The sequence below is a fragment of the Oratosquilla oratoria genome, chromosome 9 (genome assembly GCF_046742065.1).
Source record: "Oratosquilla oratoria isolate Oo_2021 chromosome 9, ASM4674206v1, whole genome shotgun sequence".
Taxonomy (NCBI): Eukaryota; Metazoa; Arthropoda; class Malacostraca; order Stomatopoda; family Squillidae; genus Oratosquilla; species Oratosquilla oratoria.
Genome location: NC_134785.1, coordinates 59,377,104 through 59,404,861, shown reverse-complemented (window position 1 = coordinate 59,404,861; position 27,758 = coordinate 59,377,104). Strand labels below are relative to the sequence as shown.

Below are 27,758 nucleotides of genomic sequence, written 5' to 3'. Positions count from 1 at the left end.
ATAACAGGATACAAGAATTCTCGTACAATCATCATTACTACTGTACTTACATCCTCAAACACTGCAGGATTGTATTTGGGGGGAGATGAAAGAGGAGTCTGCGATGACTTTCTAGCATCTAGTGGACTTGGTGGTGTTGGATTATAAGTGCGGCCTGTGTTATAATTACATTCCAGAGTATAGGATCGCAAGAGCCCCGTTGCCCGCATTATTGCCACACGGCCCGAGCCTTCCTTACTCATTCCATCTCGTCTGTCTCTGCAAAGACATTGCAATTATACTGAACTATAACAAATATGAAAAAAAAATCATGTTAATACTTCAAAAACATATTTTGTTCCACTATAATCACAATTAAACTACAAGTTCTAATAAAAGAAAAATAACTGACCAGAACTTACTTGAGATACATATTTCTTTCAGAAAAGTTACATGCTGAGAAATCAAAGTTTGGGCAATTTACGGCAAGAACTTTGGGATAAAGCATGTTCTCTACCATAACTGGAGCTTCTTCATACCAGTTACCATAAATGAAGATTCCTGAAATAAACAACTTAGAATGAAAGTCTTGATCTGGAGAAATTAAGAGATTTAATAATAATTACTAGATGGAAAAAAAGTGAGTTTACACACACGCACACACACACATTCCTAGATAGGAATGATTTATTAAAATGGGATATTGGAAAAACAAGAGGACATGAAAAGAAACTCAAAAAAAGGATAACTATAGGCTTTTGACAAGGTAGATCATGGCATACTACTGCACAAGCTTCAAGACCACGGAATAACGGGCTCACTTGGAAGATGATTGCACAGCTTTCTAACAGGTAGAACACAACAAGTATCTGTCCAAGGCGAACTGTCCGAGCCCAGTAGGGTAAAAAGTGGTGTACCACAAGGATCAGTGCTAGGGCCACTCCTCTTCATTATATATGTAGGAGATATTGATAAGAAACTGGAGTATACTGAAGCATCCTCTTTTGCCGATGACACCAGGCTGAAACGGCAGATAGCAAGCCCAGAAGATGCAGCAAATACTCAGAAGGACCTAAACGAAATACAAATTTGGGCATCATCAAACAACATGGCATTGAATGGTGAGAAATTTGAATTTGTACGCTATGGGAGAAATGAAGACCTCAAAAACTCCACAATCTATAAGTATAACAGCCAACTCATCAAAGAAAAAGAGCATGTCAAAGACCTGGGAGTATACATGAGCGATGATGCAACATTCTCACACCACATCAACAAAGTAATAGAAGCGGGAAGAAACTTGAGTGGGTGGGTGCTCAGAACTTTCAACTCCAGAGAAGGGCAGTGCCTGAAGACCCTATGGAAGTGTCTGGTAGTCCCAAGGCTTGAGTACTGCTGCCAGCTATGGTCTCCATACAAAGTACAAGAAATAGCCAACCTAGAAGCTATCCAGCGTTCCTTCACTGCAAAAATTCAGGGAGTACAGCACCTAAACTATTGGGAAAGACTAAGCCAGTTAAAACTGTACTCTCTGCAGAGGAGAAGGGAACGTTACATAATTATTTATGTGTGGAAAATCCTAGAGGGCAGAGTGCCAAATGTGGGGATAGTGTCAAACTATCATCCTAGAAAAGGAAGACTTTGCTTCATAAAGGTAGGCTCCATACAAAGAGTGAGGACACTAAAACACAACTCCTTCACTCACAATGGACCCCGTTTGTTCAACTGCCTCCCCAGAGATCTCCGGGACCAGACAGATACTAGCCCGGAGACCTTCAAGAGAAAGCTGGACAAATGGCTGGATGGGTTACCAGACCATCCACTGATACCAGGCTACCCCTACAGCCACCACAACACCCTGCCAGAAGCAATACAGAACCAAGGACATCTTGGAATGTGCGGAAGTCGACTTCAGCCATGTCATTAACAGACAAAATTACTGAAAGTATACCGAAAGTAAGAAAGTATAGAAGAGATATGAAAAAAATAGCTTCCCACATAGAGTACTGGATAACAGGAATAAATTAGATAAAGAAACTGTGTGTGCAAACACTATTCAAGATTTTAAGAAAAAAAAAAAACTTGATGCTGAAAGATACAAAGACGGGTCACCACGAGCATACCTCCCTTCCCGTATAATACAACTAGGTAAATACAACTAAGTAAAATACACACATGCGCACACAAGTTGGAGGAGACTCCTAGTTTGTTATGGTACTAGGAAGGGGACTTTTGCTTATCAAGTGACCAAAATTATATATTACAGTAAATTCACTTAGTAGCAATAATTTAAATCAGAGGATAGTTAAGATAGACAAAAATATGGTGAATCAACAAAAAGAAGATTAGATGTGAACAGAGTTGAATTGCCTTTAAGTGTCATCCCAAAAAAGAGCTGTAACATGTGCTTTGGTTATTGAGTGACTGAAATGATATAGAGTAAATTCACTTAGTGGTAATAATTTAAAATGGAGGATAGTTAAAATAGACAAAATTTGGTGAACCAACGAAAAGAAGACTAGATGTGAGCAGGGTTGAATCGCCATTTAAGTGTCATCCCAATAAAGAAGTGCAACATGTAAACGTCACAGAGGAATAAAAATATTTTAGGATTTTCAGGGTTTACAAGAAAAGGTAGAACACTAGATAAAGGCATAGACTTAGAATGAGAAACAATGTATAAAAATATTCTAAGAAAGCAAGAGATTACAGATTACAGGGCAATGTATAGAGAAGTGAATGAGTTGAAATAGTAAAATGCTGAAAAAAACAGGGCGCTTAATGATCTAAAAAAGGAATTAAACAGTCAAAAATGAGAATGAAAGGATGAAAAATGAAAATACTAACAAAAATCAGACTTTGAAAAAAGAAGTAAAAGAACATATACAAGCAGTGACCAAGAAAGTTGGAGAAACCATAAAAAAGACAGATCTTCAAGAAATAAAAAATCAATGGAAAGTGGATCAGGAAAACCAAAAAATAACTTTTAAAATTTAAACTAAGGCCTCAAATGAAAGCAGTACTACTGATAAAAACTGCAAAATTGGCAAAAAGTGAAAATTACAAAAAATAAATGGATAAAAAGGGAAATGAGCAATGAGGAAAAAGAGAGGGAAAAGACACTAAAAATTAAGCTAATGAAAAAAACAAACAAAAAAAAACAAGAGAAGAGCAGAGACCGAAAAGAACGAGTTTTTCTGAGAATACTGGACCTTTGGCTGAGAAAATGGTATATAAAAAAAAGGAAACACAGGAAACAAAAAAAAAGGAAAAAAGAAAAAATTAAAAGTAACCTATACCAACAAAGATGGCATGATTTCAGGATTAAATTAATCAAATGCTTACCTGGCAGAAGAGAAACTGGACATAATGGGAATTAAGTAGATGAAATTAAAAGGCCCACTATCACCAAATACTGTTGGACAAGGTTTATATAATCACTGGATTAAAAATAGAGAAAAGAAACTGGGTGAAAGAGTCATGTTTTTGAGTAAGAAAGGATTAAATTTGACAAAGAAAACAGAAAGAAATAATGTGGAGTTGAATATGATAAAAATTGAAAATAGTGACATGAAAAGTAGAAAATTTATAGTGATACATGTGCCCCCAAAAACATTCTTGGAAAGAATGTGACCATTCCAAAATGTTGGAAGACACAAGGCATGCATTAAATGAAATACTGAAAGAAGGAAACTTAATAATTATGGGGGGACTTTAACACTAAAGAAATATGTTGGGAGATGACAGTGAATGGTGGGGAGGATCTTTGGGGAAATATACTACTGGACATGAGCAGTGAATACACAATGACTCAATGGGTAAAACAGAATACCAGATATAGAAATAATAAACCATTGAGACTAGACTTAATATTTACATCAGATCAGATAAAATGGAATACAAGACACCAATTGGGAAGAGTGACCACATACTAATTGAGTTCCAACTAAAAGGGGAAATTTATTTGGGGAGAAATGAGAAACACAGAAAAGGAAGACTAATGTATAACAAAGAGATTTTGGGAAACTCAGAAAATTGTTCAAAAAGAGAGTTAGGAAAACTTCTTTAATGAAGAAACAAATGGAAAAGAAATGGACGATATCAAAAGAAATCTATAATGAAGGATTGGATATTAATCAATGACAAAGATGGCCCCAACACTTGCTAAATTTGACATACATAGATTGTCTAAACTCGAACTACCAACCCTGGAACAAAGAAGAGAAAGAGGAGATCTATTGGCCATTTACAGAATCATAAAAGGCATGGAAGTCCTTGACAGAGAAGACTTATTAAGGAGAGATAAAAGAAAAACAAGAGGACATAAGAGAAACTCAAAAAGGATAGTTAAAGAAGAGATCTGAAAAAAAAAAAAAATTATATATAGTTTTCCACACAGAGTGGTGGATGTCTGGAACAAATTAGACAAAACAATAGTGTGTGCAAACACCATAAAAGAATTTAAGAACATGCTAGATGCTGAGAGATACATAGCTCCCCTTCCTGTATAATACAACTAGGTAACTACACTAAAAGTACTGGGTATGCCAACTTTGAAAGATCGAAGAGAAAGATGTGACATGATTACAGTGTTCAGCAGTGGCGATTCTAGGACTATGAATGCGGGAGGGCCAGCTGAAAAACTGGCCCTCCAAGCTGCCCCCCCCCCTAGAATCGCCACTGCGTGTGACGCCGATACGGGGTCAGTACTGCAGTAGTATTTACCAAGGTATAAATATATATATATATATATATATATATATATATATATATATATATATATAAAATCTAAAAATAGGATATGCAAAAAAACTGGGGGGCAGCCAACCTGGGGGCCAGCTGAAAAACTGCCCCCCCCCCCTAGAATCTCCACTGGTGTTCAGGTCACTAAAGAGGATAGATTACATTGATAAAAGAGATCTCCTGTTCAAAGATGGGAAGGCTTTAAGAGGTCATGGAAGTAAATGAACCACTACAGTACAAGTAAAATTCTCACACACAGCATCGGTTGCCATATGTACACTGCATCACACTAATCGCATCATAAAACATAGTCAATGCTGTATTACTTATTATCTTATACTCTGAGTAATAATGATGATGCTGATATGGTTTAACATCACACACTCCACCCCTATTGGGAGGCTAGGACGGTGCCCCTCGCAGAGGGCTATTGTAGCGTGGAATTTAATGGACCATGCTCTTGGTTCAACTTTGCCAGTGGCAGGATTTGAACTGCCCTCACCTCGACCTTCGCTGCAAGTAACGACGCCCTACCCTGCTCAGCCAGCGAGCTTCCATGAGTAATAATATTCACAGAAAACATGATCAAACCAGTTCACAGAAACTGGGATAACTCATGTACAACTACAAAAAAATATATATAATCAAGACCCCAATGCCGGCATCCTTGTGCACCTACTCTCACCTAATGATGCCAACGTAGGTGTCATCACACTGAAATGATTAACCACTTCCATACAGTGACGCCTACGTAGGCGGCATGAGGAGCAAGTGGGTACTCGATGATGCCGAAGTCGGCATCTTGATTATATTTATTGTAGTTGTACCTACATAACCTCCATTCTCTCTAAACTGGCTTCATCATATTTCCTATGGTTATCAAAATACACAGGTGAAAGAGAACGAACGATTGAGCACTGACTTTATTTTTTATAATGCGATTATTATGACGCAACATCGCACGTCAGGCAGCTAATGCTGACAGATGTGCGATGTGCCCCAGAGTGAAGAGGTTAAGAGACACCACATGTCGAAAGGATGTGAAGAAATACAGTTTTCCATATAGATGTACAAATATGTGGAATAGCTTAGAAGGTGATACAACCCAAGCTCAAACAATACACAGTTCAAATCTAAATATGATAATCAAAGATATAGATTAGGTTGGCACTATACATGAATAGGAGTCTAAGTATGTTAGAAAATTAGAGAATAGGAGACAAGACCCAATGAGCATTGCTCCTTTCCTGTATACTACAATTAGGTGAATTAGGTAGGTTAATACACACACACACACACACCGAATACAAAGGAAACCAGTTGTTATTATATGGGATGGGTAGTATGTGGTGCTCGTGTGATCGGTAAAAGCAATCCAGTTCTTAACAAAAGTACAGTTTTGGCAAAATGGAGAAAGAAAAAGAAGAAAGAATAAATAACGAACCAACGAAAAGAGGACTGGCTATAAGTGTAGTGGAAAGTCCGAGAGGTGTCATCCCCAAAAGACATTGTTTGATAGATATGCCAAGGAAAAACCAAAGGTGGGAGAATAAGTTTTTCGGGGTTTCAAAGAATCCCAGGTGAAATAGGTAAAAGCTTAGATATAGAGAAATTAGGTATAGTAATGCATTAAGAAATTGTGAAGTAAACGACTTAATGGAAGAAATCATAGATTTGAAATACAACTAGGTAAGTGCACACACATTTATGATCACTCCCCATTCATTCCTATCTTTTTTACATCCAATGCCCCCTTTACCACATCCACCCACCTCATTCTTGTTATCTCCCTCAAGTTCCCTGTCCACTTATAATTCTAATTCTTTTTGCTAATCTTCCTTTACTCATTCTTTCCATATGCCCAAACCATCTTAGCATTCTTTGATCAACTTTATCTGCATCTCAGCAGTCTCTTTTCAACCTTATCTGCCAGTTCTTTCCACACGCACTCTCTGCCTCACCTCCACATTTCTCACCCTATCCATCCTTGTAACCTTAACCATACTTCTTAAACACTTCATCCTACAATTAGGTAAAAACATTTAAGTTCTCCTTTTCTGCTTCCTTCAAATTCCAAGACCACAGAGTGCCTTCTATTCCCTCCCATCTTCCTCATGTACTGTCTTTGTGCACTAAAGTATTTACTCCTTTAAACATGCCCATTCTTCCTCTAGAAATACAATTATTACTTTTTTTCATCTAGTGAGCCATTACGCACAGCCCAAGATGGCACAGCAGGGAAAAGAAATATTTTTCATCCATTTCAATAGGTTCAGGTGTTTTTCTTTTTTTTTTTGCAACTAAACAGATTAATTATAATTGCGTGTCTTACCTCTTTTGGAAGCATGTCCATGAAGATCAACGTATAGGAAGAGCCCAGAAGATACCTGAGTTTCGTGGGGTACTGGAGCTGGTGTAGAGAGGTTTGGTGTAAATGCATCAGGAGCTAAAGACATCAGCTCTGTATTCTTCCTTGCACCCTCAAGGGACTTTAATTCCATAGCTTCCTGTCCTGGTTTTCCACTCTCTGCCTCACTCTCACTACTGCTGGCTAAAGTTCTTCCAAACGAAAGGTCTTTATTACTGTGAATACCTTTCTCTATGGATTCTTCACCAAAATGACTAGACAAAACACTGGGGTGTGTGAAGCTCAGTTTGGGTTCAGGTAATGATACAGAAACACTAAGTGAGTCTAATTTCTTCTCTGTATTTACAGCATCTCCAAAACAGGAGAAAGTTTTGGTTACAGAAGACTCTATATCGTATTTACACTTGGTAGTGCTGATAGTGTCACTCACTGTATTACACTTAAAAGATTCATTACTCGATTCTTTCATAAACCCTTGCTGCAACACTTCAAGGGTACCCTTTTCCTGCTGTTCTAACTTTGTGGAAGTACATGCAGAAAACCCAAGTTTGGGGGCCATCAACGATGTGGTGCCTGACCCTGAATTCTCATTGCTGGTCGTTGGAATAAGATTGGAGAAGTCATTGACAGTGGCAAGAGAACCAAACATACTGGTAACTCCAGTTTCTGCTTCACTGATGCAGGAGATATTGGAGCAGTCGTCATGAACGTCTGTGACCTCAAGTAAGTGGTGACACTGTGATGTGGTCGGACCTACATCAGCAGACACATTACTCGAGATATCCCATCCTGAGGCAGACGGTTCATCCAATTCCATAACCGACTGTCCCCGTGTGCGATTAGCAGGAACATCTAAGTTTTTGGATGTAGCTACATCACTAAAGCTATGACACGTGTCTTCGTCAAATACTGGAGGTGTTGGGAGGATTATTGGTGAGTCTGTTTTGGAAGTATTTTGTTCTTCCCCTCCATGACTTTGAGATCCCTGGGGCAAATTGCTTGGGATTTCTCCTTTGTGATGATAGAGTATAACCTGTCGAGCAGCATATATGGTTGGATGATACTGGAGGGATGGGTCAATGTAGACCCGATTGAGATTAACACCTCTCTGGTCAGTTCGGTAATGTCCTCGGACAACACCGTCTGGATTGAGTATAGGGATCAACTTGAAGACAAATTTATCTCTTAACTTTACAGCACGAGGATCATTGCTTAGAATGAAATTGAGAAATCCATTGAAGACAAAGCTGGAGGGTGTTTCTCCCGGATGCACTCGGGCAGATACGAACACGACTTTCTTATTTGGAAACTTAAAAGGTCGTGGATTATTGACCTCAGGGAAAAGTCCAACCAATCGAGCTTCTCTCTCAAGCGCTTTGTCCAAGTGGGAACTTATCGTTAACAGATCTAATCTCCACCCATCAAGCGACCTGACGAGTAACTCCCGATGATAATAGAGGGAAGGAGAGTCCTGGGAAAAGCGTTTATCGATGGAATCTAGCAGGTTCTGCATTTCGGTATATGTAAAAGGGTACGTAAAAGCATACTTCGTCAGAGTGCCAGGAATCTCACTCACAGTGTGTATCCATGAGATAACTGTATTACTTTCTTCACTCTGAAATGTTAATAAAAAAAAATTATCATTAATTGTAAATTGATAGTTATATAAAAAAAATTGTATGCACAAAAGAACAATCATTTATACAACCAATTAATTTTACCAAGTGTATGAGCATTATAATCAGGGGGAGAGGGACTTTTGGTACATGGATGCATGTAAATATATATATATATATATATATATATATATATATATATATATATATATATATGTATAAATTTACACTTCTATGTATGCACGTATGTATGTATTGATAATATACTAGGGAAAAGGAGACAGATATAAATGTAGTAGTTTTTCAGGTATTAGTACATAAATAATGCCAGCTCTGAATTAGAGCATCTATTACATATAAATAGTAATTACTACATACATACATATACCAACAGCTTTTCCCCTTACAAGGGAGGTAGCCAAAGTAAAAGGCATAAATCCAATTCCACCCACTTCATCCCCACATACTCCACTCCCATTCACCATCCCTCCCTCCCTCTTTTCTTGGCTCCTCCTGCCCTGGGTCAGATGCAATGTAGCAAGAAATAGCACATCCACAGCAAGGCTGCTTCATTTAATCAGTGATCCCCTCTCTCCATCCCCTCATGCAGAAAAAAAGACGGGGAGAATTTCCTTCAGGCTGCATCAAAATATCATTCACACGTACACCCTCACCCCCATCCCCCACCCACTCCCTTCCATGCATCACAGCATCAGCAACCATTCTCCACTCACCCCTATCTTCTATCATCTTCCTTTCTTCCTCAACAGATGATAATTCCTAACAACTGAAAAAGTCTTTTATCCACTTACTCTGTAAGAACATTTTTCTTTAATACGTTCCCATCGAGCAGAAGCACGTCCTGGAACTACATAGCACTGCTGCATGACAGGCTGCATCCCTTGGGAATAAAGCTTGGATTGCTTGTTCAAATTCATTACATTCAACCTAGCTCTTGTCCCTGGTTCACCTCCTGATAAGAGAAATGTAACAAATGAACATTTTACATAACTGGGAATATGAGCTTTACTTTAACAAAATTAGTATTGACAATTACATTTAATATTAATTAACATACGATATACACCTGAATCCAAGTTTAATTTTGAGACAGATTTTTGAGAGAGAATAAACGGGGTTGACCTATATGTGTACAATACATTTGTTATGTTGAAAAACGTATATGCATATGGTAAGGAAGAGTGGAAGGTGGAGGAAAACAAGTAAATTTGGAGTGACTGAGCAAAATCTGGTGTGGCTGTATTTTTTAATTAATAAGGAAATGTTGGAGTGGGTCAGTATGCACAAACACAAATTTAAGTATAAAGCAAGTGCATACTACAAAGAAATAGTCCCATATTAAGACAACAGTTTCACCACAGAGAGATACATGGATAAAGAGGAAAAGGAGAAAAGGTAGGGAGGTGCTTAGAGTAAATTGCTTAAATGAGAAAGGAAAGAAGAAGGAGTACAAGAAGCTGAGAGAGGAGTGGGAGGGAGTGAAGGATAGAGTAGAACTAGGAGTGGATGAGGAATGGGGATGTTTCAAGGAGGGAGTCACAAGGTGTGAAAAAATGGTGGTGTGGAACAAGGCGGACAGGAGGAAATAGAAGGAAGGGTAGTGTGAGGTGGGATGATGAAGCAAAGAAGGTTGTAGAAGAGAAGAAGCAAGCATTCACAATTGGTTACAAAATAGGATGAGAGAATCATATGAGAGGTACAAAGAAAGAAAAACAGAAGTAAAGCATAAGATTAAGGAGGCAAAGAGGAGAGCAGATGTGAAATGGGGTAAGAGTATGACAAAAAAATTCTGAAAGTAATAGAAAGATGTTTTGAAAAGAAATTAAGAGAAGAAGAGGAGGCGAATTAAGTAGAGAAGAAAAGGTAAAAGATGCAGATGAAGAGATGGTAATGGAAGAGACGGCAGTAAGAGGAAGATGGGCTGAGTATTTTAGAAAGTTGCTAAATATGAAGGAGGATAGGAAGGGAAAGGTAGTTGCAGTGGGAAGCACTAGGAAAATGACAATGATGAATGAGGAAAATAGAGGAGAAATAAGGAAAGATGAGGTGAAAGCAGTTATTAAAATGATGAGAGCAGGTAAGGCACCTGGGTTTGATGGGTGTCATGCAGAATGTTTAAAAAAGGGAGGTACAGTGATGGTGATCTGGCTGGTGAGGTTGTTTAATGTACACCTAACAGAGAGTAGAGTGCCAGAGGACTGGATGAGTATCTGTATAGTTCCATTTTACAAGGGAAAAGAGGACAAGTGTGAGTGTAGTAGTTTCAGAGGGATGGTTTGTTGAGTGTAGTTGGGAAGGCTTATGGGAAGATTTTGATTGAGAGAATTAGGAGAGAAACGATGTGGGTTTAGGACAGGTAGGGGTTGTGTAGATCAGATTTTTTTTGGTAAAGCTTTAGGAAAAAGTAATGATGTTTTTGGAGCCTTTATAGATTTGGAAAAGGCTTATGACAGGGTAGATAGGGAGGCACTGGGGGAGGTATTGCACATATATGGGATAGGAGGAAAGCTGTTAAGAGCTGTTAAGAGCTGTCAAGAGTTTTTACAAGAGTAGTAAATGTGAAGGAGGATAGGGAGGGAAAGATAGCTGCAATGGGAAATGCTAAGAAAATGACTGTGTTGAGTGAGGAAAATGGAGGAGAAATAAGGAAGAATGAAGTGAAGGCAGTTGTTAAGATGATGAAAGCAGGTAAGGCACCTGGTCTGGATGGATGCCATGCAGAATGTCTAAAAAAAGGAGGTACAGTGATGGTGGACTGGTTGGTGAGGTTATTTAATGTTTGCTGGAGAGAGGGTAGAGTGCCAGAGGACTGGAGGAGTGCCTGTATAGTTCCACTCTACAAGGGAAAAGGGGACAAGTGTGAATGTAGTAGTTTCAGAGGGATTAGCTTGTTAAGTGTAGTTGGGAAGGCTTATGGGAGGATCTTGATTGAGAGGATTAGGAGAGGAACAGAGGGAGTAATTGGTGAGGAACAGTGTGGATTTAGGACAGGTAGAGGTTGTGTAGATCAGATTTTTGTGGTAAGACAGACATGTGAGAAAGCTATAGGAAAGGGGAAGGATGTTTTTTGGGCCTTCATGGACCTGGAAAAGGCTTACGACAGGGTAGACAGAAAGGCACTGTGGGAGGTTATGCGGATATACAGGATAGGAGGAAAGCTTCTGGGAGCTGTCAAGAGTTTTTATGAAAGTAGTAGAGCTTGTGTCAGGATTAGAAAGAGAGAGAGTGAGTGGTTCGAGGTAAAGGTGGGACTTCGTCAAGGATGCGTTATGTCGCCCTGTCTGTTCAACTTATACATGGATGGGGTAGTGCGAGAGGTAAATGCAAGGGTAGTGGGTCAGGGATTGGAGATGGTTAAAGAAAATGGAGAAAAGTGGGAGGTGAGCCAGCTGTTGTTTGCGGACGACACTGCGCTTGTGGCAGGATCGGAGGAGGGATTGAGGAAGTTGGTGACAGAGTTTGGGAGAGTGTGTGATAGAAGAAAGCTGAAGATAAATGTGGGTAAATGTAAGGTGATGAGATGTACAAGGGGTGAAAGTGGCAGTAGTCTGGAAGTGAGCATTAAGGGAGAGCGACTGGAGGAAGTGGATAGTTTTAGATACTTGGGTGCAAATGTGGCAGGAAAAGGTGGAGTGAAGGTGGAGGTAGAATGTAGATTGAGAGAAGCGAGTAAATGCCTTGGTGGATTCAAGAGTGTAATGAGGAATCGACATTTGGGAATGGATGCTAAGAGGAGACTGTATGAAGGAGTGATTGTGCCAACAGCACTGTATGGGGCAGAAACATGGAACATAAGAGAGGAAGAGAGAAGGAGTTTGAATGTGTTTGAGATGAGGTGTCTGAGAAGTATGATGGGGGTTACTAGGCTGGATAGAGTGAGAAATGAGGAGGTGAGGAGGAGAACAGGGGTGGACAGGGGGTTGGGAGATAGGGTTGATGAAAGAGTATTAGGATGGTTTGGACACATGGAAAGAATGAGTGAAGAAAGACTAGTAAAAGAGGTTATGGAAGGCAGATGTGGAGGGAGTGAACATAAAGGGACATCCTAGGATGAGGTGGATGGATGGGGTGAAGGGGGCTTTGGGGAAGAGGGGAATGTCTGTTGAGGAAGGACGGGAGAGGACAGAAGATAGGGGTGAATGGAGAATGGTTGTATATGGATGATGTTGTGATGCATGAGGTGGAATGGGCAGGGGGATGGGGGTTGAGGTAGTATGTGTGAGCAAAATTTGACGCAGACCGAAGGGATTTCTCCCCGTCTTCTCCTTTATGCATGGGGGGACAGAGAGGGGGGGTCGCTGATTTAATGAAGCGGCCTTGCTGTAGATGTGCTGTGTCTTGCAACACTGCTTCTGACCCAGGGCAGTGGACAAGGTGCAGGGATGACCCGTCATCCAGGAGGTGCTAAGATGAGAGGGAGGGTGGAGGGGTGTGGAGTGTATTCAGGGATGGAATGGGTGGGAATGATTTTATGCCTTTTCCTTTTTGGCTCCCTCCCTTGTAAGGGGGAAAAAGCCTTGGTATATATATGTATGATGTAGTAGAGCCTGTCTTAGAATTAGAAATGGAGAGTGAGTGGTTTGCGGTAAAGGTGGGAATTGACAGGGATGTGTTATGTCGTCCTGGCTGTTCAATTTATACATGGATGGGGTGATGCAAGAGGTAATGGGCCTAGGATTGGAGATGGCTAAAGAAAATGGAGAAAAATAGGAGATAAGCCAGTTGTTGCTTGCTGATGACACTGCACTAGTAGCAGGATCACAGGAGGGATTGAGGAAATTAGTGATGGAGTTTGGGAAAGTGTGCAAATGAGTGAAGTTGAAGACAAAAGTGGGTAAAAGTAAGGTGATGAGATGTACAAGGGGAGAGAACAGCAGCAAATTGGAACAGAGTATTAAGGGAGAGAGACTGGGGAAGTGGATAGCTTTAGATACTTAGGTGTGAATGTGGGAGGAAAGGGAGGAGTGACGGTGGAGGTAGAATGTAGATTGAGAGAAGCAAGAGGTGGTGAATGGAAGGGGAGTGTGTGGGGATAAAATGGGTGGGAGTGGAGTTATGCCTTTGACTTTGGCTACCTCCTTTGTAAAGGGGAAAAAGTTGTTGGTATATATGTATATATATATATATACATATATATATATATATATATATATATATATATATATATATATATTGAATAAAAAATACTGACAGAATTTTGAATGCTGGTGGAGAAAGAAACAAGGAAATAGAAGGATAATTTATTGCTTATATTTCAACCTCGGTGTCTTTATCAAAGCTTACAACATTTGGTCACAATTGGAAAAAATATACGCACACTGCCTTCATCTCACAGGCCACCTAGGGCAGCTTAATGCCAAAGTTTTATTATTTTCTAAAATTATTACATGGCTGGTAATAAACTCTACCAGGTGCCCGTGAGATGAAGGCAGTGTGTGTATATTTTGTCTGATTGTGACCAAATGTTGTAAGCTTTGATAAAGACACTGTGAGGTCGAAACATCAGCAATAAATTCTCATATAAATATAAATATATATATATATATATATAAATATATATATATATATAAATATATATATATATATATATGTATGCATGTATTATTTCAATGTGGGATGATAAACTGAATGTAGTTGTACAAGCAAGGCTCCTGTCTTTTCATAATCATCTAATGATGCCTAATGAAAGCATCATATGGTTAACATCTTACTAGGTATTATACATTACTCTCCTAAAGGTAATAATACATCACAAAAATGTTCCTTTGAATTACCTTTGATGCCAAAGAAGAACCATGTTCGATTGTTGTTTTCAAATTCAGTCCCAGCACAGTCTGGCCGAGTCCAGAGGCAAAATTCATACTGCACTGGCAGAGATTCCTGACCAACATTCCCTCCCGATAACGATGATACTTTGTGAGTTTTTCTACCACTTCCATGAGCTGTCGAGGATACTGATGATGTCGATGTAGTTGAACAAGTGGAAGCACCATGAACAGAGACGGTTGCAGCTGTGCTTGTGCTATGACTTGAAGCTGAAATTTAAAGTTGAATCAAGACTCCACACAAATATGGGTTTTTAAATAATCTACTCACCCAAATATCAGGAAATATTTTTTTTATGTATATTAAGAAACTGAATCATGAAGAACTAGGAAACTAATAAATTTAAATCATCCTTATGTCAAAGAATGTGAAGAGATGTACAAGGGGAGAGGATGGTACCAAACTGGAACTGAGTATTAAGGGAGAGAGACTGAAGGAAATGGTTAGCTTTGCATACTTGGGTGCAAATGTGGCAGGAAAGGGAGGTTTGGAGGCAGAGGTAGAATGTAGGTTGAGAGAAGCAAGTAAATACCTTAGGGGATTAAAAAGTATAATGAGAAAAAAGACATTCAGGAATGGATGCTACAATGAGATTATAGGAAGGAGTGATTAAGTATACCTGTTGTGTATTTAACTAGCCATATTATATGGGAAGGGGAGCTATGCTCATAGTGACCCATCTTTGTATCTCTCAGCATCTAGTTTGTTCTTAAATTCTTGTATGATTTTTTCACACACTATTGTTTCATCCAATTTGTTCCAAACATCCACTACTCTTTGTGGAAAACTATTTTTTTTTTTTTTTAGATCTCTTCTATAACTATCCTTTTTTAGTTTCTTTTCATGTCTTCTCATTTTTCTTTTATCCCACTTTAATAAGTCTTCTCTGTCAAGGACCTCCATGCCTTTCATGATTCTATAAATGGCCAACAGATCTCCTCTTTCTCTTCTTTGTTCCAGGGTTGGTAGTTCCAGTTTAGACAATCTTTGTTTAATCTTTGTTTGTATGTCATTTTTGAAAGTGTTGGTGCCATCTTTGTCATTGCTCTTTGGATTATTTCTAATTTCTTTATATCCTATTTAATACTGGATGTCCATAGTGTCACAGTGTACTCATTCATACACACACACACTATTTTAAAGAAATAATGGATCAATTAACAAACCTTGATGTTAGGAAATCACACGGCCCAGACGGAATTGCAAATTGGATACTAAAATTAAGAACTACCGTAATGGACAAAATATACAACATAATAAGTTGCTTACTCAAAGAAGGAAAAATACCAAAAGACTGGAAAAATGTGTACATTGTACCAATACATAAAGGAGGAAACAAAGAAGAACCAACAAATTGCAGATCAGTCTCTCTTACAAGCACTAAACCCAAAATTTGTGAAAAAATTATCGAGAATAGATGGATAAAACACCTGGAAGAAAACAATATAATAAACTTGAGACAATTTGGATTCAGACAGGGAAGATCATATACAGCAAATTTAATCTGTTCCTACTCAAGACTAATAGATATAATACAAGGGATGGATGGGCTGACTGTGCTTTCCTAGACTTACAAAAAGCCTTCAACAAAGTACCACACAAAAAATTATCTAAAAAAATTGAAAAACATTGGAGGGATATATGGTAACCTACTAAACTGAATGAAGGATTTCCTACATGGTAGAAAAATGAGAGCAGTGCTCAGAGAAAAACAGTTTTCCACATAGAGTTTTGGACACTTGGAACAAACTGGATAATGAAATGGTATGTGCAAAAACCATTCATGAGTTTACAAGCAAACTAGACACTGCGAGATACAATGGTGGGACACCACGAGCATAGCTCCCCTTCCCGCAAAATACAACTAGGTAAATACATAGCTCCCCTTCCTGTAAAATACAACTAGGTAAATACACATACAAACAAAGACTGGATAAACTAAATCTACCAACCCTGGAACAAAGAAGAGAAGAGGTGATATGCTAACCATCTACAGAATTATGAAAGGGATGGAAATTCTTGATAGAGATGACTTACTAAAGTGGGACAGAAGAAAAAACAAGAGGACACGAGAAGAAACTTAAGAAGGACAGTTACAGAAAAGATCTGAAAAAGAATAGCTTCCCACACAGTGATAGATATCTGAAACAAACTGAATGAGGAAACAGTGAGTACTAAAACTATACAAGATTTTAAGAACAAACTGGATGTGGAAAGATACAAGAGCAGGTCACTATGAGCATAGCTCTCTTCCCATGAAATACAACTAAGTAAATACAACTAGGTAAATGTACATGCACATGGATGAAGGTGAAGAATGTTATATGAACTTCTTTGCAGACAATGCAAAAGTACTAAAGAGAGTAAGTGCAGAAAAAGACTGTGAATCAATACAGAGAGACCTGGACAAGTCTGGGAATGGAGCCAAAAGTGGAAAATGAACTTCAACATTAAGAAATGTAATATAACAGAGTTTGGAAAAAGTAATAAAATAATATCAGGACAACATAAAATTGGTACAAAGGAAGTAAAGAAAGCTCTGAAAAGGACCTAAGAGTAATTATCACCAAAGACATGCCCCCTAGACAAGCAGGACAATATAAAATTGGTACAAAGGAAGTAAAGAAAGCTTCAAAAAGGACCTAGGAGTAATTACCACTTAAGACATGTCCCCAGACAAGCATATAAACAAAATAGTTGGAGAAACCTACAATTTACTAAGATCAATAAAGGTGGCTTTTAATTACTTGGATGAAGTAATGGTAAAAACAATACTAGTCACTCTAGTAAGACCAAGATTGGAGTATGCTGCAACACTATGGACACCCAGTACAAATAAGAATATAAAGAAATTAGAAAGAATCCAAAGAATAACGACAAAGATGGCACCAACACTTTCAGAAATGACATATGATCAAAGATTGTCTAAACTGGAACTACCAACCCTGGAACAAAGAATAAAAAGAGGAGATCTATTGGCCATTTACAGAATCATAAAAGGCATGGAAGTCCTTGACAGAGAAGACTTATTAAAGTGAGATAAAAGAAAAACAAAAGGACATGAAAAGAAACTCAAAAAGGATAGTTATAGAAGGTATCTGAAAAAAAAGTTTTCCACACAGAGTGGTGGATGTCTGGAACAAGTCAGACGAAACAATAGTGTGTGCAAAAATCATACAAGAATTTAAGAACAAACTAGATGCTGAGGGATACAAAGATGGGTCACTATGAGCATAGCTCTCCTTCCCATATAATACAACTGGGCACATACACACACCTAATGCCCTTTCTTCCTTACAAAGATGTTGGCCGAGTCAAAGTGCACACCTACACGATTAACAAATAAGCCTTTTTTTTTTTTTAATATTTTCCATATCAGCACCTCAGGGATGAAAAGTCACCCTGTCCCCTGCCACACCGAGTGAAAATTCAATTCAAAGTGCAACAGTCCAAACTTAAAAAAAAATCTAAATAATTCATATCAAAAGAATTTCAATTACCTGACCATCTTGGGTCAACCAACTCCACTCGAGCCAGGTTTCCTGACTCGAAATTAGAGGTGAAAGTGAACTGGCCTATGGTGACCTCCATGGTGCCGCAGTATCTCCTCTCACCACATAGATGTGCAGCCGTCTGTGCAACGTATCAACCTCCTTGGTGAGCCGTCTTCATCAGAATCTAAATGCAAGACAAACTGTTCTGCGGCTTCTGAAGAATTTGCGAGTGACAGCCACTCCTAGGGGTCTTGGGAGGTGATGGCAGCAGCAAGGGCTTCAGCCACTGCAACTCCATACATGTGGAGGTCCAGAAGAGGAGAGGCTGTGCAACCTCGCAACTGTCACGTTCCACCCATACTCCCTTATCCTAGAAAAAATAAAAAAAAAGTGAATAATAAATCTTCAAGAACTGGCACACTTTTACATATTCACCATAACAAAAATTTTGTAAAACTTCTTTGATGAGTGCACTATATAATAATTCAGTATAAATATATACTGCACTGAATACCAGTTTCCAATTTTCAGGAGGTAATTATAAAAAATAATACACTTTTGAAGCACAATGAGAAAAATACAGTTTAAAAGGTAGAATTCCTCAAAATATTAAGCCTGATAAGATACGTATCAAATACAACAGTTAACTTATTTTCTTATTTGGTTTAGCACTTTACAGTTCATTATGGTGAATTGTACTTGGCAAGACCAACTATATCATTACTGACATTAGTTCCTTCTATTAACAGTAAATCCAATCTTCCTGGGGCAGCTTCTCATCTACACTGTTTCTTTGATCCATTATATCATTCACTGATACTGGTACATTCAACAGTACTTTCTCTCAGAATTTCTTTTCTATATGGAAAAATGACTGCATAAGTGATCAGAATCAACACCATGCAAGGAGAGGACCTTTATCAAATGTACACTGTACTCAGTCACAGAATACAACCTCTAACTTATCTATACATCTCAGAATGAATAAGGAAAGGACACTACCATAGGGCATCCCACAGGGTACCACTTAAAGTCTTTCTCATTATACGAATTTGTATTTTGCAGTCATCATTTTAGGGACTTTAGTCACACCCAAACCAGACACACAGCATTCTTTCATAACTGGAGATCAATCTCCACTCAGAAACAGAATGCTGACAATTTTCAGTATCTATTAGCCTTCCTTTATGCTATCATTCTTAAATCTCAGTTTCACCAGTTTTTACAATTCCGCCTCCTTGGATAGAGATGCTTGGTTATCCTCAATGAAAAATTAGATACCATGAGTCTTCACTCTCCTTGATTCCCACTCCACTATATTCATTTCTTCATGATTAAATTCACCAACCAAAGCCATTGTTTGTTTATTCATTAATATTTTTCAATCATTTTGTGCAGGTACATTGGTGAGTGAAACAGTACCTCTTTACATTCAGCCATACTCCACACTTATTTCAGATCGGACATAAGCCAGTGCAAAGTCTCTTATTAATCATCTCAAATCCTATTTTCATGTACATTTCTTCAGTTATATTTCCTTCTGTTTCCACATCACCTACTGTTTATGTTTTTCTTTAATGTTACCATCACTCCTCTCATTTTTTCTTGAGACAAAAATCATCACCATTATCACAGCAACAAGTAATATGTAATCCCTCAATAAAACTGAAAATCGAGTTACACTGGGCAAGGGCTATAAGGTATTGACAACCACCACTGCCTTTTCATTATTATTTTCAATGTTGCTATATTATTTTGAGTTGATTAGTTACCAAAGAAAAGTCAATAGTACTGGACAAGGACCATGGGAAGTAGGCACTTGGCACTGTATAGGTTATTAAAAGTATTCCCATATGTTTAATAAGCTTTTAGTAACAACTCTACAATAAAAAAATAACCATGTCACTACATATAACTACTAGCATTGAATAATATCAACCCTGCGAAGCTAAAATCTTTCCCCTTCATACATCATAGTCTGAAACTAAGATTGTTTTTGTAAGATTTCATATACTGGTACTGGTTACTATAGTTCAACTTCTATTTTTTTTTTTTTTTTCAAAAAAACTCATACATATAATAATGCTTCCATGATCTACTCAAGCAACTAGACAAAGAAAGCAGATTGAATGAAAAAAATGAAATACAAGGATAAATTAAGGAAATTAAAGAAAAAAAGACTTGGCAGTGGTGAGAGCAACTTGGTTCACTGAAGAACATGAAGCTATGGTAGTAAGTAATTAATAAGCTAGTGACACTTATAAAGGGAAATCTTAGTGTACTAATAAACCAGGTTTATCATAAAATAAACTATTGAGACCACATCTATAATATATAAACCATGGACACAAAAGTTAGGAATGAATAAAAGACAGATGATATTCAGCACAGGGCCATTAACATGAAACAACTTTGTATCAGTGACAGAGCTTAAAAAGAATTTAGACTATGCCTGGATGTGGAAATAATCCATTACCATCCTCACCACCACTAAAATGCTATATAATATTGTGGAGCTGGCCTTTCAAAGAGATACTTTCATTTCATCAATGAGTCATCTATGTGCTATATGCACATAGGCAACTGTAAAGTGTAATAAACAAGTAAATATCTTCACAGAAATATAAACAAATAAGTAATATTGGCTACTCCTTCCATAACAAACATAAAATTAAAATTGCAAGAACAAAAATATATTCTTAACTGAAGGCAGCAAACTGCTGATTTGCTTATAAAAGCTACTCAATGTAAAAACAACAGCTAAAGTAATCCACCGTGACAATTTCTTTCAAAAAATAACAAACAACAGTGTATGTTTTCATATGAACCATTACACTGTAAACAACATCAATGTAACCTAAACAAAATGACAGTTTTCAACATCACTAGATTTCCAAGCAATTATCTACTTCCTTACTGTACAGGCAATGACCACAGCTTTCATCAGCAAAACCTTGCAAAAGAGATCTAGCTCCATTTAAACTTGGCACCCAAAGTTTGTTGGTGTTGGAACTTTCATTGAACTTTGGTCATTTTAAGTTCCCCTGGCTAATGTTTTAATGTTAAACAATTAATTATAGATTAGGTTATTTCTACATTATATTAATAACCTGATGGTTAATTTAAGTGCTTCAAAATGAAGTATTATAAATACAGGAGACTGATTAATAGCATCACAGCATAACATATCATCAGCTGACTCCTAAATCAGCTGGCATGTCATCTGATCAGCTGCTAAAGAAAAACAAATGATGACATCATATTTTTCTCCTTCCCAACTACAATTGGAGAAATGAAAACGTTACAGCCAGTAAATCCATTACACATCTAACCTTAGGGACCTTTCTCAGACTTACCACTGTACAATCAACAACTAATTTCAGGAAGAAAATAGGCACGACAAAATGTAACCATCCTCTTCACAAAAGTAAACAGCAGACAACTGAATTTCAAGTAATTCCCACCAGAGGACTCTAGTGTTTGGCTTGGCTTGGCATCATTTCATTGATTTGCCTAAAAGAAAGAAAAATGTCAGATTGTGATATGAAAGAGAGATGTAACTACTCGTATCTAACAAATATATGACTGAAAAGCAGAATCGCTATCCAAATTTATAAAACCAGTGTTTATATCATGTATTTCACGGCAAACATCTTGTTAAGGCATCACAGAAAACGTTTCTTCCATTTTCTATGAATAGGAATTGCACCATAATGCTTGCAGAAACATGCATGTGCACGTGTTCAGGTACCAATTTCAGATATGTCCACACACATACTCGTTTGCTTTCTTCTAGTCCAGCACAACGGACTGTAGTTCTTTCCCCTAGCGTATCGTCGCTTTAGATTAGATTCAAATATTTCACGTAATTGTGCCAGACTTGCACCTAATATCCGAAGTACATTCTAAAATTTATTCCATTATATTGAATATCAAGCATGAATTGTTATAGATACAAAGAAGATGTTCTGAATTTGCAAATACAAAGTAAATATACAATTATGAGCACAAAAATCTAAGCAAAACATTTTTCGAAGACAGATGAGGATTATACCCAATGCATGGCAACACAGGTTATATTTAATCTGCACTCAAATTAGAATCTAATTTTCAAATGGTACTGACAAATCAAAAGCCAAACAGTGTAACCATCAATAAGTTATTTTGCATTTTATTCATATTTATGGGCTACCAATTTGAACCGAAATATCTCTGAATTAGTTTTCATATCCGAGTGCATGTGGGTTTTGCAATGTTGTCTTTGAGCACTTAAAAATGCATTAAATAATTTTGAAGTACTTCCATACATAGTACTGTACGGCACCACGTTCATACTACACTTCCTTTATACTACAAAAAATTCTAAACAACGATTTCTACAATAATAATAATAATAATAATAATAATAATAATAATAATAATAATAATAATAATAATAATAATAATAATAATAATAATAATAATAATAATAATAATGATAATAATAATAATAATAATAATAATAATAATAATAATAATAATAATAATAATAATAATAATAATAATAATAATAATAATAATAATAATAATAAAAATAATAATAATAATAATAATAATAATAACAATAATAACAATAACAACAACAACAACAATAACAATAATAATAATAATAATAATAATAATAATAACAATAATAATGATAATAATAATAATAATAGTGATAATAATAACAATAGTAACAACAACAACAACAACAACAGCGACAACAACAAAAACAACAATAATGATAATAATAATAATAATTATAATATTGATAATGATAATAATAATAATAATAATAATAATAATAATAATAATAATAATAATAATAATAATAATAATAATAATAATAATAACAATAATAATAATAATAATAATAATAATGATAATAATAATAATAATAATAATAATAATAATAATAATAATAATAATAATAATAATAATAATAATAATAATAATAATAATAATAATAATAATAATAATAATAATAATAATAATAATAATAATAATAATAATGATAATAATAATAATAATAATAATAGTAATAATAGTAATAGTAATAATAATAATGATAATAATAGTAATGATAATAATAATAATAATAATAATAATAATAGTAATAATAATAATAATAATAATAATAATAATAATAATAATAATAATAATAATAATAATAATAATAATGATGATGATAATAATTATAATAATAATAATAACAATAATAATAATAATAATAATAATAATAATAATAATAATAATAATAATAATAATAATAATAATAATAATAATAATAATAATAATAATAATAATAATAATAATAATAATAATAATAATAATACATACATACATACATATACCAAGGCTCTTTCCCCCTTACAAGGGGGTAGCCAAAAAGAAAAAGGCATAAAATCATTCACACCCATTCCATCCCTGAAAACACTTCACACCCCTCCACCCTCCCTCTTATCTTAGCACCTCCTGAATGACGGATCATCCCTGCACCTTGTCCACTGCCATGGGTCAGAAGCAGTGTCGCAGGACACAGCACATCCACAGCAAGGCCGCTTCATTAAATCGGCGACCCCCCCCTCTCCGTCCCCCCATATAAAGGAGAGGACGGGGAGAAATCCCTTCGGGCTGCGTCAAACATTTTTGCTCACACACACTACCTCACCCCCATTCCCCCGTCCAATCCACCTCATGCATCACAACATTTTCCATATACAACCATTCTCCATTCACCCCTGTCTTCTGTCCTCTCCCGTCCTTCCTCAACCGACATTCCCCTCTTCCCCAAAGCCCCCTTCACCCCATCCATCCATCTCATCCTAGGACGTCCCCTCATGTTCACTCTCTCCACATCTGCCATCCATACCTCCTTTACTAGTCTTTCTTCACTCATTCTTTCCATGTGTCCAAACCATCCTAATACTCTTTCATCCACCCTATCTCCCAGCTCCCTTTCCACCCCTGTTCCCCTCCTCACTTCCTCATTTCTCACTCTATCTATCCTAGTAACCCCCATCATACTTCTCAGACACTTCATCTCAAACACATTCAATTTCCTTCTCTCGTCCTCTCTCATGTTCCATGTTTCTGCTCCATACAGTGCTGTTGGCACAATCACTCCTTCATACAGTCTCCTCTTAGCATCCATTCCCAGATTCCTATTCCTCATTACACTTTTTAAACCACCAAGGCATTTACTCGCTTCTCTCAATCTACATTCTACCTCCACCTTCACTCCACCCTTTCCCGCCACATTTGCACCCAAATATCTAAAACTATCCACTTCCTCCAGTTGCTCTCCCTTAATGCTCACTTCCAGATTACTGCCACGTTCACCCCTTGTACATCTCATCACCTTACTTTTACCCACATTTATCTTCAGCTTTCTTCTATCACACACTCTCCCAAACTCTGTCACCAGCTTCCTCAATCCCTCCTCCGATCCTGCCACAAGCGCAGTGTCGTCCGCAAACAACAGCTGGCTCACCTCCCACTTTTCTCCATTTTCCTTAACCATCTGCAATCCCTGACCCACTACCCTTGCATTCACCTCTCGCACCACCCCATCCATGTATAGGCTGAACAGCCAGGGTGACATAACGCATCCCTGACGAAGTCCCACCTTTACCTCAAACCACTCACTCTCTCCATTTCTAATCCTGACACAAGCTCTACTACTCTCATAAAAACTCTTGACAGCTCCCAGAAGCTTTCCTCCTATCCCGTATATCCGCATAACCTCCCACAGTGCCTTTCTGTCTACCCTGTCCTAAGCCTTTTCCAGATCCATAAAGGCCCAGAAAACATCCTTCCCCTTACCTATAGCTTTCTCACATATCTGTCTTACCACAAAAATCTGATCTACACAACCTCTACCTGTCCTAAACCCACACTGTTCCTCACCAATTACTCCCTCTGTTCCTCTCCTAATCCTCTCAATCAAGATCCTCCCATAAGCCTTCCCAACTACACTTAACAATAATAATAATAATAATGATAATGATAATAATAATAATAATAATAATAATAATAATAATAATAATAATAATAATAATAATAATAATAATAATAATAATAATAATAATAATAATAATAATAATAATAATAATAATAATAATAATAATAATAATAATAATAATAATAATAATAATAATAATAATAATAATAATAATAATAATAATAATAATAATAATAATAATAATAATAATAATAATAATAATAATAATAATAATAATAATAATAATAATGATATATGAATGCAGAGAAAACATCGAGAACTAAAAATGACAAAGAGAAAGCGAATATTTTGGCAGAATTTTTCAGCTGTGTTCACACAAGAACCAGAGGGGGAGATACCTTCTCTCGCTGCTAAAGACGTACCAGAAATGCCACCATTCGAATTCACAGACGAGGAAATAGGTAAAGTAATTGACAAACTGCAGAGAGACAAATCACCCGGCCCAGACGGATTACATCCTAGAATTCTGAAAGAAGTGAAAGCAGAGATCATCAGCCCACTTAAGCTTATATATAACTCGTCACTACAGACCAGTAAGATACCAGTGGATTGGAAAATAGCTAATATTACAGCAATATTCAAAAAAGGAGATAGAAGTGAACCAGAAAATTATAGACCAGTAAGTTTGACCTGTGTTATCTGTAAGCTGATGGAATCAATAATACGTGGAAAGGTGTTAGATAATTTGAACAAGTATAAACTAATAAGTGGAAGGGAGTACGGATTTGTGAATGGACGCTCTACGGTGCCTCAGCTGATCACAGTAATAGAAGAATGGACAAAGATATTGGATATGGGAGGAGGATTTCATGTAGCCTACTGCGATTTTATGAAGGCTCTTGATAAGGTGCCGCGCCGGAGATTGATTGAAAAGGTCAGCAGTTATAACATCAAGGGGAAAGCCTTGAAGTGGATTGAGGAGTTTCTAAAAGATCGAAAACAAAGAGTGATAGTGAATGGTGAAGTGTCTCAATGGAAAGATGTGATTAGCGGGGTGCCTCAGGGTTCAGTACTCGGGCCGTTGATGTTTGTTATATATATTAATGACATGCCAGACACTATATTAAACAGTCAGATATTTCTATATGCAGACGATACAAAGATATACAGAGAAATCAAAGGGAGAGAGGATTGCAGAAAGCTACAGGAAGATCTACAAAGAATGAAGAACTGGTCGGAAAAGTGGCTGTTGAGGTTTCATCCAAAGAAATGTAAAATAATGCGAGTAGGGAGGACAGGATTAGAGAATTTTCAATACATAATGGAAGAAGAACTAAATGCAGTGAGGGTGGAAAAAGATTTGGGTGTTGTTGTGGATGATGAATTAAATTTCAGTAGACATTTGGCTGAGAAGATCAATGTAGCAAATAGGATGGTTGGTCTGATTAGAAGAACATTCACTACTATGGATGAGAGTATGTTTAAGAACTTGTTTGTGAGTTTAGTTCGGCCACACTTGGAGTATACAAACCAAGTGTGGTGCCCATACCTAAAGAGGGACATAGCTGCAGTTGAGGCAGTACAGAGGAGAGCAACAAAGATGGTACCGGGCTTGAGGACTCTTACATATTCAGAGAGACTAAAGAAGCTGGGTTTACCAACTCTAATGTACCGAAGATCTAAAGGCGATATGATTGAGACGTTTAAGATAATAACTGGAGTGTATGATGAAGGTGTGAGTGAAAGATTATTTGTGAGGCAGTCTGAGATAGTGACAAGAGGACATAATAAAAGGATCTTCGTACAAAGAACAAGGTTAAACATAAGGAAATATGCATTTAGTAATAGAGTGGTGAATAATTGGAACAAGCTGCCCGAGGGTGTGGTGAATGCTAAGTCAGTGGTGGATTTTGAGAGGAAGCTTGATCGAGTGTGGAAGAACCAGGAGCAGGAATATGATTTTGAAGCGCTAATTGTTAATATCCGCCTCAACCACAGTGACCACTAGACTATGATATAAGAGGATAGTTATTAAGAGCTGGAGCCACAGGCGCATTAGCCTCTTCCAGAAGCCTTCTGTAAGTATCTGTAAGTGTAAATATAATAATGCTTCTGACCCAGGGCGGTGGGCAGGGTGCAGGGATGACCCGTCATCCAGGAGGTGCTCAGATGAGAGGGGTGTGGAGTGTATTTAGGGATGAAATGGGTGGGAGTGTTTTTATGCCTTTCCCTTTTTGGCTACCTCCCTTGGAAGGGGGAAAAAGCCTTGGTATATGTATGTAATAATAATAATAATAATAATAATAATAATAATAATAATAATAATAATAATAATAATAATAATAATAATAATAATAATAATAATAGTAATAATAATAATAAAAATAATAATAATAATAATAATAGTAGTAATAATGATAGTAATAATGATAATAGTAATAATATAATAATGATAATAATAATAATAATATAATAATAATAATAGTAATAATAATAATAATAATAATAATGATAATAATAATAATAGTAATAATAATAATAATAATAATAATAATAATAATAATAATAATAATAATAATAATAATAATAATAATAATAATAATAATAATAATAATAATAATAATAATAATAATAATCTAATAATAGTAATAATAATAATACATAATAGTAATAATAGTGAAATAATAATAATAATAATAATAATAATAATAATAATAATAATAATA

General features: G+C 36.6%; 1 protein-coding gene across 1 annotated transcript in view; it reads right to left on the bottom strand.

Moving 5' to 3' along the window:
• The window catches only part of LOC143028471 (cytosolic carboxypeptidase-like protein 5), a 38,615-nt gene extending 17,106 nt beyond the window's left edge, over nt 1-21,509 (bottom strand). The window contains exons 1-7 of the mRNA XM_076190624.1: nt 21,404-21,509; nt 18,054-18,417; nt 14,502-14,762; nt 9,519-9,679; nt 7,055-8,705; nt 402-540; nt 51-258 (exon numbers count right to left, since the gene is read on the bottom strand). Coding sequence (XP_076046739.1) covers nt 51-258; nt 402-540; nt 7,055-8,705; nt 9,519-9,679; nt 14,502-14,762; nt 18,054-18,144 — 2,511 coding nt within the window. The 5' untranslated portion in view covers nt 18,145-18,417; nt 21,404-21,509. The remainder of the gene's footprint in view (nt 1-50; nt 259-401; nt 541-7,054; nt 8,706-9,518; nt 9,680-14,501; nt 14,763-18,053; nt 18,418-21,403) is intronic.
• Nucleotides 21,510-27,758: the final 6,249 nt, after the last annotated feature.